Source organism: Carlito syrichta, unplaced genomic scaffold (genome assembly GCF_000164805.1).
Source record: "Carlito syrichta isolate Samal-C Ts95f unplaced genomic scaffold, Tarsius_syrichta-2.0.1 Scaffold106255, whole genome shotgun sequence".
Taxonomy (NCBI): Eukaryota; Metazoa; Chordata; class Mammalia; order Primates; family Tarsiidae; genus Carlito; species Carlito syrichta.
The window spans coordinates 79720-90647 of record NW_007050351.1 but is presented as its reverse complement, the minus strand read 5'-3'; the positions used below and the strand labels follow the sequence as shown (position 1 = coordinate 90647).

Below are 10928 nucleotides of genomic sequence, written 5' to 3'. Positions count from 1 at the left end.
AGCAGGTCGGGGCTGCGGTGGCCAGCAGCGGCCACTGCACTCCAGTCTGGGTGGTGGAGTGAGATTCCAACTCAAAAAAAAAAAAGCTAGACAAAAAGGCCATATATTGTACGATTCAATTTATATGAAACATCCAGAATTGGCAATCCCATAGAGACAGAAAGTATATTGTTGACTACCAGGGGATGGCAGGGAAGGGAGAATTGGGACTGACAACTATAGGGTTTCTTTTGGGGGTGATGAAATATTCTGGAGGCTGGGCACTTTTGGAGACTGAGGCAAGAGGCCAGAGGTTCAAGACCAGTCTGAGCAACATAGCAAGGCCCCTGTCTATACAAAAGAAGAAAGATAGAAATATTCTAGAATTAGATAATGGTGATGGTTGTACAACATTGTAAATATACTAAGAACCTCTGAATTGGACACTGTAGAAAGGTGAATTATATGGTATATAACTTATATCTCAATAAAATAAAGTTCCCTCCTCAAAAAAAGAGTAATTGCATAGAACTTGGTAATTGATTGAGATTTCAGATAAGTAAGAGTCAAAGAACAAGTTTGTGTCTTGAGTGATTGGATAAGTAGTAATGCCAATACCAACACTGGGGGAAGCACCAGCAGAAGTAGTCCTAGAAGTGACAATAATGAGTTTGGTTTAGAAAATATTAACTTGTGGGCAGCCCTTTGGGTTCCCTCCCACTGTGGGAGCTTTTCTGTCCTCTCAATAAATGCTGCTTTCTCAAAAAAAGAAAAAAAGAAAGAAAGAAAGAAATATCAACTTTTTAGTTATCTGTGGGACACTCTTTGGAGCTGCTTGGGAAATTTAGATCTAGATATCAAAAGAGAAACCAGAGTAAAGAGATTTAGCTTTAGGGTCAATCAGATTTAGGTGATAGCCACAAACCAAGAGAAGGTCACTCAGCCAAGAGTTCAGACTGTAAGGGATTTTCTTGAAGCAAGAAGTAGGTTGAAAGAAAAAGAACCTGTAAATCTGGAAAACAGCATAAGTGCTATAGGAGGAAAAGCAGGGTGGAGCAGGGTCTTGGACTCCTATTAAAATCTTGTTTTGTTAGCCGGGCATGGTAGCGCGCGCCTGTAGTTCTGGCTACTTGGAAGGCTGAGGCAGAAGGATCACGGGAGCCCAGCAGGTCAAGGCTGTGGTGGCCGGGAGCATGCCACTGCACTCCAGCCTGGGCGACAGAGTGAGACTCCAACTCAAACAAACAAACAAACAAACATCTTGTTCTGCAGAATAAGGGTAAGAAGAAGCCTAAACTCAAAGTCACAGCTTAATAACCATTCTCATTTACACAAAAAATCAGGTTACAATCAGTGGGTTCTGCTTCACCTTGTTCCTTCTGAAGTGCTACTGCGATAGGAACCACTACAAAAAATTTGAAAGCTCATGTCATTTTGAGAAAAGTAGCTCTGTCAAGTTCAATGGTTGGAAGATCATTTTGTGTTTAAATAGGACATTCTAGTCCCAGAAGGCAACTCAGAAATAGGAAGCATTTCAGAGCTCCAAATGGACTGAGGGACTGGTTCTCAAGAGGCTAGCTTTATTCACTCTGTGTTCCCAGTTGCACTGGCTGATAGCTTTCTGTTGCCAGAACTGGTGGACAGAAACAAGCAAAAGAGCACGTTGTTTGATGAAGCCCAAGTTTTTGACACAATCTTAATTCTTACAGAATTCTGCTAGAAAAAAATCTCCCTGGACAAAAGCAAAACTCTTATTTTCACCTAAGTTCCCCCAGGAGATCACAAATCCCAGAATCCTGTAATTAATAAGTATATAGATCAAGATTGTGGAAAATCTTTTGTGTAAGAATGACAATCTAATAGAATTTCTAACTGTCTCTGCTTGATTACAGTTTCCAGGGTAGGCAGGACTAGGTTTTGTTCATTTTTTTTTCTTTTTCTTTTTAAAGTTGTTTCTCTAATCATAGGCAAAACAAACTGGGAGATCTAAGGATTTAGGATTCTTCACTATGAAATAGGTCCTGATCAGGTTTTCTCTTTTTATAAATAAGGAAGTCAAGGCAGAAAGAGGCTGGTTTGAAACAGTGAATCAAGCCGGGCTCAGTGGCTCAGCCTGTAATCCCAGAGCTTTGGGAGGCTGAGGTGAATGGATCGCCTGAGCCCGCGGGTTCGAGACCCGCCTGGGCAACTTGTCCAGACCTCATCTCTACAATAAATCAAAAAAATTAGCCAGGCATGGTAGCGTGCGCCTGTAGTTCCAGCTACTTGGAAGGCTGAGGCAGAAGGATAACTGGAACCCAGCAGGTCGAGGCTGCAGTGGCCGGGAATGGCCACTGCACTCCAGTCTGGGCAATAGAGTGAGACTCCAACTGAAAAAAAAAAAGAAAAGAAAAGACGGTGAATCAGTGCTGACTGCCGATTAGTGCCTTGGAGATGCCAGTCTATTCCTAGCATCTCACTCTGTAACTGGAGATTGTTGAACTGAGGTCAAAGTGCGTTATTTATTCACTTATGACATGTGCAAGATACTTGCCTTCCTCTCAGTTTCTGTTGAGCACTTTATAATTTCTGAAGCTGTTTCGTATCTGTTATCTTGTTTTAACCTAGCCTCAACCCTGAGATAGGCATATAGGTTTACCATCACTATTTTATAAAATAAATGAGAGATTTAGGGAGGTTAAGTGATTTGCCCAAGTTCACATGGTTTCCAAGTGGTGGCACCAGAACTAGCACTCAATCTTGTGACTTTCCTTCTAGTATCTTTCCATTAGACACGCTGCCTATGAAGTCTTGTCAGTGCTTCATTGTACGCTTTTTCTTTTAACACAGACTCAAACAAAGGACCTTTTATTCCCTTCCCCAACCGGGAAATAAAGGATTCCCTAACAAGTACTTCTGCCACCCAGGGCAATGGTATACCAGATCAGAAATTAGACACTTTCCCCCTGGGGACACAGGTAATGTATTCACTCTCCTGCTGATCTGTTGACTAGTCAATGATTAATACTAATAATTTAGTGGACTCTCATTTATCAAGGTCTAAGAGGACTTGTTTGATAAAGATATTCAAAAGGAAAGAGCAGAACAGGATGCAGTGTACCTTCTCCATTAATTTCAATCTCCCCTTTCCCTGAACCCCACTAACCTGTTATCAAATTTTTTTATTTATACATAACTTTAGCATATGTTATGCCAACTATTTTTGTCCTCAACAGGAATGCAACTGTTATAATTTGTGGCTATTTTAAAATTTTATCCTCTCTACCCAATGTCTTCTTCTCCTGTTGCCTTGCCTCTTACATTTTCTACTTCTACCCTTTAATTACTGAGCCTTGGCCAGGGCACAGTGGCTCACGCCTATAATCCCAGCACTTTGAGAGACCTAGGTGAAAGGATTGCCTGAGCCCACAGGTTCAAGACCAGCCTGGGCAACTTGGTGAGACCTCATCACTACAATAAATCAAAAAATTAGCAGGGCATGGTGGTGTGTGCCTGTAGTTCCAGCTACTTGGAAGACTAAGGCAGAAGGATCGCCTGAGCACAGTAGGTCGAGGCTGCAGTGGCCGTCAGCATGCTACTGTACTCCAGCCTGAGTGACAGAATGAGACTCCAACTCAAAAAAAAAAAAAAAAAAATTACTGAGCCTTATGTTTCAGGCCTGGCTTTCCCGAAGCTGCCTCTGCAAGGTAGCAGGGGGGAAAAAAAAAAAGTTAAAGGTAAAGATGGCATAGAAGTGTGGGCAATGGGAATATCAAGATCATGCAAGATGGAGGAGGAATGAAAAATAAATATATAGTGAAAAGATTGGTGAGAGGAGTGATACAACCCTTACATAAGACTCGTTTGTGTGAATGAATCTGATAAAAGGAGTAGAACTGATTGCTTTATATTCATCTTTTTCCCTTGCCTTTTCTTTGATAAATTATGAGCAATGGAATTATAGAAAACAGCCAGGAGGAGAAAGAAAAGAGACAAGGGCTGTGATTGATCTATAGTTGTAGATAATCAAGACTGTACTAGTAAGAAGTTAGTCAGTTTTTCTCAGAGTCTATAATAGCTTCCTTCCTCTTTTTATTTATTTACTTAATTTTTATTTTTGAGTTGGAGTCTCACTCTGTCACCCCGTCTGGAGTGCAGTGGTGACACACTCACAGCCACTGCAGCCTTGACCTGGTTTTATGCAATCCTTCCACCTCAGCCTTCCTAGTAGCTAGGACTACAGGCACATGCTACCACACCTGGCTTATTGTTCGATTTATTGTAGAGATGAAGTCTCACCAAGATGCCCAGGCTGATCTCGAACCCCCGAGCTCAGGCTAAATCTTCATCTTTTAAAAAGACAGATTAGGGGCCGGGCTTGGTGGCTCAGCCTGTAATCCCACGCTTTGGGCGGCCAAGGTAAGTAGATTACCTGAGCCCGCGGGTTCAAGACACCTGGGCAACTTGGCGAGACTTCATCTCTACAATAAATCAAAAAAATTAGCTGGGTGTGGTAGCACACACCTGTAGTTCCAGCTACTTGGAAGGCTGAGGTGGAAGGATCGCCGGAGCCCAGTAGGTCGAGGCTACGGTGGCCGGGAGCAGCCACTGCACTCCAGTCTGGGCAACAGAATGAGATTCCAACTCAAAAAAAAAAAAAAAAAAAAGGCAGATTAGGATTTAATCGGTTTCTTTGTTTTTTGGAGATGCTACTTGGGTAATTTAGAAACTGTCTCAGCCGGCCGGATTCAATAGCTCAGCCTGTAATCCCAGCACTTTGGGAGGCCGAGGCGAGTGGATTGCCTGAGCCTGTGGGTTCGAGACCTACCCGAGCAACTTGGCAAGTCCTCATCTCTACAATAAATAAAAAATTATCAGCCGGGCTCGGTGGCTCAGTCTGTAATCCTGCACCTTTGGGAGGCTGAGGTGAGTGGATTGCCTGAGCCCGCGAGTTCGAGACCTGCCTGGGCAGCGAGACCTCATCTCTACAATAAATCAAAAAAATCAGCCGGGCGTGGTAGCGCACGCCTGTAATTCTGGCTTCTCGGAAGGCTGAGACGGAAGGATCGCCGGAGCCCAGCAGGCGAGGCTGTGGTGGCCGGGAGCGGCCACTGCACTCCAGTCTGGGCGACCGAATGAGACTCCAACTCAAAAAAAATAAAAAATAAAAAAATAAAAAATAAAAAATTATTCAGGTGTGGTAGCATCTATAGTTTCGACTACTTGGAAGGCTGAGGTGGAAGGATCACTTTAGCCCAGCAGGTTGAGGCTGCAGTGGCTGGGAATGTGCCACTGCACTCCAATCTGGGCAACAGAGTGAGCGACTCCAACTTAAAAAAAAGAAAGAAAAGAAAATGGAGACAAAGGATATTCCAATCTATAGTTAGTCAAATAGCACTTCTCAGATAAGAAAAGCAAGCAAAAAACTTCTCTGAAATTACTTCTTGAAGTGAGAGAAAACAGGAAATTGAATATCTTGCTGTATATCCTTTTAGCTTAAGAAATAAGGAAGTGGGATTTCTTTCTCTCCATGACTACCAAAAAGATACTGAATACTTTCAGATAACTTTTGAGGGCCAGTTGGAGGCCCAGACTTCATCTGCATGCAGCCTACTTGTGTATTAGTCCTTACTTATACTCTACAGCTCTATAATAAAATAAAATTTAATTAAAAAAAAAGTAACTTTTGAAAAACAAAACCCTAAATGACTTTCCATTTTGCTTCAATCCTTGCCAAGTTATGCCTTGGATAAACTTTCAGCCTGTTAAAACTCCCATTAACTACCGTGGTACCATAGCTTTGTCAGAAGGTAAAATAAGTATAAGGGTTCTTAAAACAGAACAAAATAAAACTGGAAAGGGAGCCTCATCTAACTTCTCTGTTGAGCTATCCAAAACAGAGAAAATACAGTCATTGTTTAGTATGTCCTTTACTTTTTTTTTTATTATAAAGATGTGGGGTACAATTCAGGCTTAGGTATACAAATGTTGATTTTGCAGGTACTCTTGTTGATGAGGTATGCTCCTCCCTCCCCTAGCAGTTTCCCTCAACTCCCAATCCCACCCCTCCTCCCTTGTCCTTTACTTTCTAAGGATAGTAAAGTTACTCTGGAATCTCCTTGTATTGTGACTGTTTTAAAATAGGCTTGAACATAGACCTTTAGCTGGGTGCAGTGGCTCACTCCTATAATCCCAGCATTTTGGGAGGTGGAATCTAGAGAATTTCCTGAGCCCACGAGTTTGAGACCAGCCTGGGCAACATGGTAAGACCTTGTCTCCACGATCAGTCAAAAAATTAGCTGGGCAAGGTGGGGCATGCCTGTAGTTCCAGCTACTTGGAAAACTGAAGCAAAAGGATCATCTAAGCCTAACAGGTCTGAGTGACAGAGTGAGACTCCAACTCAAAAAAAAAAAAAAAAAAAGAACATAGACCTTTTTTTAAAGGTCTGTTTCCCTAACTTGCAAGGATGACTTTCCTCATCATTAGTAGGAAAGTATTCTCAACCCCTGGTCTAATAAATTCACATTTGAATGCCCATAGACCTCCTTCTACCTAAATGTTCAAACTTTTTTTTTTTTTTTTTGTGCAGGAAGTATCAAGAAGGGAGATGCTAAGTGACAATCACCAGGAAGATGGTAAGTATTTATTTATTGGAAAACCGAGGCAGAAGGATCGCCTGAGTCCAGCAGGTTGAGGCTATCTGAATATATTTCCCCACACCAATTAGAGAAATCTGGATATGATGGGATTTGGGAGAAGATGAAGATGTCTCAATTTAGGAGCCCTATTTGGTCAGCTAACTCTTTTGCTTTCGTGAGGGGCTGTCATGGATGCTTAGTGACCTGTGAGGCTTTTCTGCTTAAGAGTGGATTTTTTTAACCTACTTTGTTCTTGATTTTATATTGGCTCACCATTCCTTTTTTCACCTTTTTTGTGCCTTCTTTTGGATTTATTATTTATGTATTAATCCATTTTTTCTCTCTACTAGTTTATGTTGTACACTATCTCTGTACTTTTAGTATTATTCCCAAAATGACAATATGTATCTTAATGTATACAATTTTTAAATTAAAACCTTAACTCTTTTATTGGATAATTCAAAGACCTCAGAATACTTTATTCCATTTAATCCTTCTTACTTATATTTTGTTATTCTTATGAATTTTAATTCTCTATATTTTTAAGCCTCACAAGCTTTTTTTTTTTTTTTTAATTGGAGTCTCACTCTGTCACCCAGGCTGGAGTGCAGTGGCACACTCCTGGCCACCACCACAGCCTCAACCTGCTGGACTCAGGTGATCATTCTGCCTCAGTCTTCCAAATAGATGGAATCACAGATGCACACCAGCACACCCAGCTACATTTTTTTAAATTGTAGAGACAAGGTCTCACCAAGTTGTCCAGAAGATATTGCTTTTATATAGTCAGTGTTCATTTAAATTTATCCATTTATTTACCACTGTCTGCTTATTTATTTATTTGTTTGTTTATTTATATTTTGGGGTTTTGTTTGTTTGTTTGTTTGTTTTTTGAGTTGGAGTCTCGCTCTGTCGCCCAGACTGGAGTGCAGTGGCCGCTCTCGGCCACCACAGCCTCTACCTGCAGGGCTCTGGTGATCCCCTCGCCTCAGCCTTCCAAGTAGCTGGAACTACAGGCGTGCACTTCCACACCTGGCTAATTTTTTGATTTATTGTAGAGATGAGGTCTCGCCAAGTTGCCTGGGCGGGTCTCTAACCCGTGGGCTCAGGCAATCCACTCACCTCAGCCTCCCAAAGCGCGGGATTACAGGCTGAGCCACCGAGCCCAGCCTATTTATATTTTGAATCAGAGTCTCACTCTGTCACCCAGGCTGGAGTGCAATGGCATGCTCATAGCCACCACAGCCTCGACCTGCTGAGCTCAGGCCATCCTTCCACCTCAGCCTTCTAGGTAGCTAGAACTACAGGCACACGCTATCATACCTGACTAATTTTTTTATTTATTGTAGAGATGAGGTCTCACCAAGTTTCCCAGGCTGGTCTCGAATCCATGGGCTCAGACAGTCCTCGCACCTTGGCCTCCCAAAGTGCTGGGATTATTGGCATGAGCCACCATGCCCAACCTTTTTCTTTATTTTTTTCCCCAGACTTCCTTTCTGATAGTCTCCTTCACCTTACTTTAATATATTCTTTGGTGTGAATTTGTTGGTAACAAACTCTTTCTGCTTTTCTTTATCTGAAAATGCTTCTATGTCGCCATTATTCTTAAAGAGTATTTTTGCTGGGTATAGCTTTCTAGGTTGACAGTTATTTCTTTCAGATTATTAAAGGTAACTAGGCTGGCCATGGTGGCTCATGCCTATCATCCCAGCACTTTGGGAGGCTGAGGTGAGAGGATTGCCTGAGCCCATGGGTTCAAGACCAGCCTGGGCAACATGGCGAGACCTCATCTCTACAATAAATCAAAAAATTAGCCAGATATGGTGGTGTGTGCCTGTAGTTCTAGCTTTTGGAAGGCTGAAGCGGAAGGATCACTTGAGCCCAGCAGGTTGAGACTGTAGTGGCCATGAGTGTGCCACTGTACTCCAGCCTGGGCGACAGAGTGAGAGACTCCACTTCCCCCCCCGCCCCAAAAAGTAACTAACTGTATTCTATCTTTTTTGGTTAATTTTGACAAGGTAGCTAGAAGTCTGTCACTCCTGCAAGGATATGTCCTTTTATTTCTGGCTGCTTTTTAAATTTTTTTTAGTTGTCTTTGGTTTTCTGCAGTCCCATTTTTTTCTCTCTTGTTGTCTAGAACTCTTGATTAAGTAAATATATGTCAAAGATTTTCAATTTGTCCTCTTTGTCTCTTATTCTTTTATATTTGTCATTGTTTTAGTCAAGTCTGCATTCTTGATCATTTCTTCCGACCCATCTGTTCTTCACTAACATTCTCTTCAGTTGTGTCTCATCTGCTGTTAGACTTGTCCACTGAATTCTTAATTGATTTAGTTCTCAGCTCTGTAAGTTTAATTTTTTTTTTCAAATTCACTGGGTCACTTTTTTTTTTTTTTTTAAGTTGGAGTCTCACTCTGTCACCCAGGCTAGAGTACAGTGGCACACTCACGGCCACCCTAGTGTCGACCTGCTGGGCTCCAGCAATCCTCCTATCTCAGCCTTCCAGGTAGCCAGAACTACAGGCGCATGCTACCATGCCTGGCTAATTTTTTATTTATTGTAGAGATGAGGCCTCGCCAAGTTGCCTGGGCTGGTCTTGAACTGGCAGACTCAGGCAATCCACTCCCAAAGTGCTGGGATTACAGGCTAAGCCACCAAGTCCAGCCTTGGGTCATTTTTTATAAGGAGAAAATTTCAGCTTATTTTCTATTTCTTTAAACAGAGTAAACATAGCTGTTTTATTGGTTGTATCTAGTAATTCCAATATCTAATGTTTTTGTGGATCTGTTTGTCTATTTTTTTCTACTGGTTCTTATTCATGTTTTATTTCCCGTTTGTATGGTCGATTGGTTTCAACTATTTACTAGCCATTATATTTGAAAAATCATTTGTAGGAATGATTTAAAGTCTTGCATGAATGTATCTTTTCCAAAACAGAATTTCATTTGCCTCTACCAGGTATATAGGACATTATTAGTCTGGAATCATCTATTTTTTTTTTTTAGTTGGAATCTCACTCTGTTGCCCAGGCTGGAGTGCAGTGGCCGCTCCCGGCCACTGCAGCCTCGACCTGCTGGGCTCCAGTGATCCTTCCGCCTCCGCCTTCCAAGTAGCTGGAACTACAGGCACACGCTATCACGCCCAGCTAATTTTTTTAAAAATCTATTGTAGAGATGAGGTCTGGCCAAGTTGCGCAGGCGGGTCTCAAACCCACGGGCTCTGGCAATCCACTCATCTCAGCCTCCCAAAGTGCAGAATTATAGGCTGAGCCACCAAGCCCGGCTTGGAATCATCTTAATCCCAGCTCATGATTTGAGGTTTCCTGGACCACTCTGATGATGCAAACCTGGATTACCAGTCAGTACAAAGGCTAGTTTATTTCCAGTTTACCTTTACTCTGAAAATTATATCCTGCTCAGGGTTCCATCTTACTGTTGCTCTCTGTGGGGTCAAAGGAAGGGTTTGTCACATTCCTCATCTTGGGAGCCTGGACTTGGACTTCTGTCCCTTTTGCCCTAAAAAGTCTTATAGTAAAAGTGGCTTTGATTACTATACTTACCTAATGGGTTTGTGCTGTTTCCTAGATTTTGATCTAGAAATTCATCACGATCCTGTAGCTGTGATGCCTTTAAGAATATATACCCGAATTGCCTGAGCCCGCGGGTTCGAGACCCATCTGGGCAACTTGGCGAGACCTCATATCTACAATAAATCAAAATGAGCTGGGCATGGTAGCACGCGCCTGTAGATCCAGCTTCTTGGAAGGCTGAGGCGGAAGGAGCCCAGGAGGTTGAGGCTGCGGTGGCCGGGAGCGGCCATTGCACTCCAGTCTGGGTGACAGAGTGAGACTCTAACTCAAAAAAAAAAAAAAAAAGGAATATATATCCACCATCCATAATGAAGACATTTGAGGAACAAAATAACTTGAATTATAACCTAAAAATATAAAATAAATATAATTGAGTTCATACTGCTGTAAATAAATAATTGAATAATTGATGAGAATAAAGAAATCTTACCTGAAAAAAAAAAGAATATATATCATGCCTCTTCAACAGGAAGGATAATCTGAATTACCTAATTTGTCATTATTTTAAACAGAAATCCCTTATTCTTAGATTAATTTTGTTACCTAAAAATAATGTTTTACAGCCGGGCTTGGTGGCTCAGCCTGTAATCCCGCACCTTTGGGAGGCTGAGGTGAGTGGATTGCCTGAGCCCGCGAGTTCGAGGCCCGCCTGGGCAGTGAGACCTCATCTCTACAATAAATCAAAAAATCAGTCGGGCGTGGTAGCGCATGCCTGTAATTCCGGCTACTCGGAAGGCTGAGG

General features: G+C 42.1%; 1 protein-coding gene across 1 annotated transcript in view; it reads left to right on the top strand.

Annotated features, from left to right (window-relative positions):
• The window catches only part of LRRC36 (leucine rich repeat containing 36), a 49236-nt gene that overhangs the window by 17242 nt on the left and 21066 nt on the right, over positions 1-10928 (top strand). Inside the window, exons 3-4 of the mRNA XM_008066668.2 lie at positions 2809-2936; positions 6549-6594. Coding sequence (XP_008064859.1) covers positions 2809-2936; positions 6549-6594 — 174 coding nt within the window. The remainder of the gene's footprint in view (positions 1-2808; positions 2937-6548; positions 6595-10928) is intronic.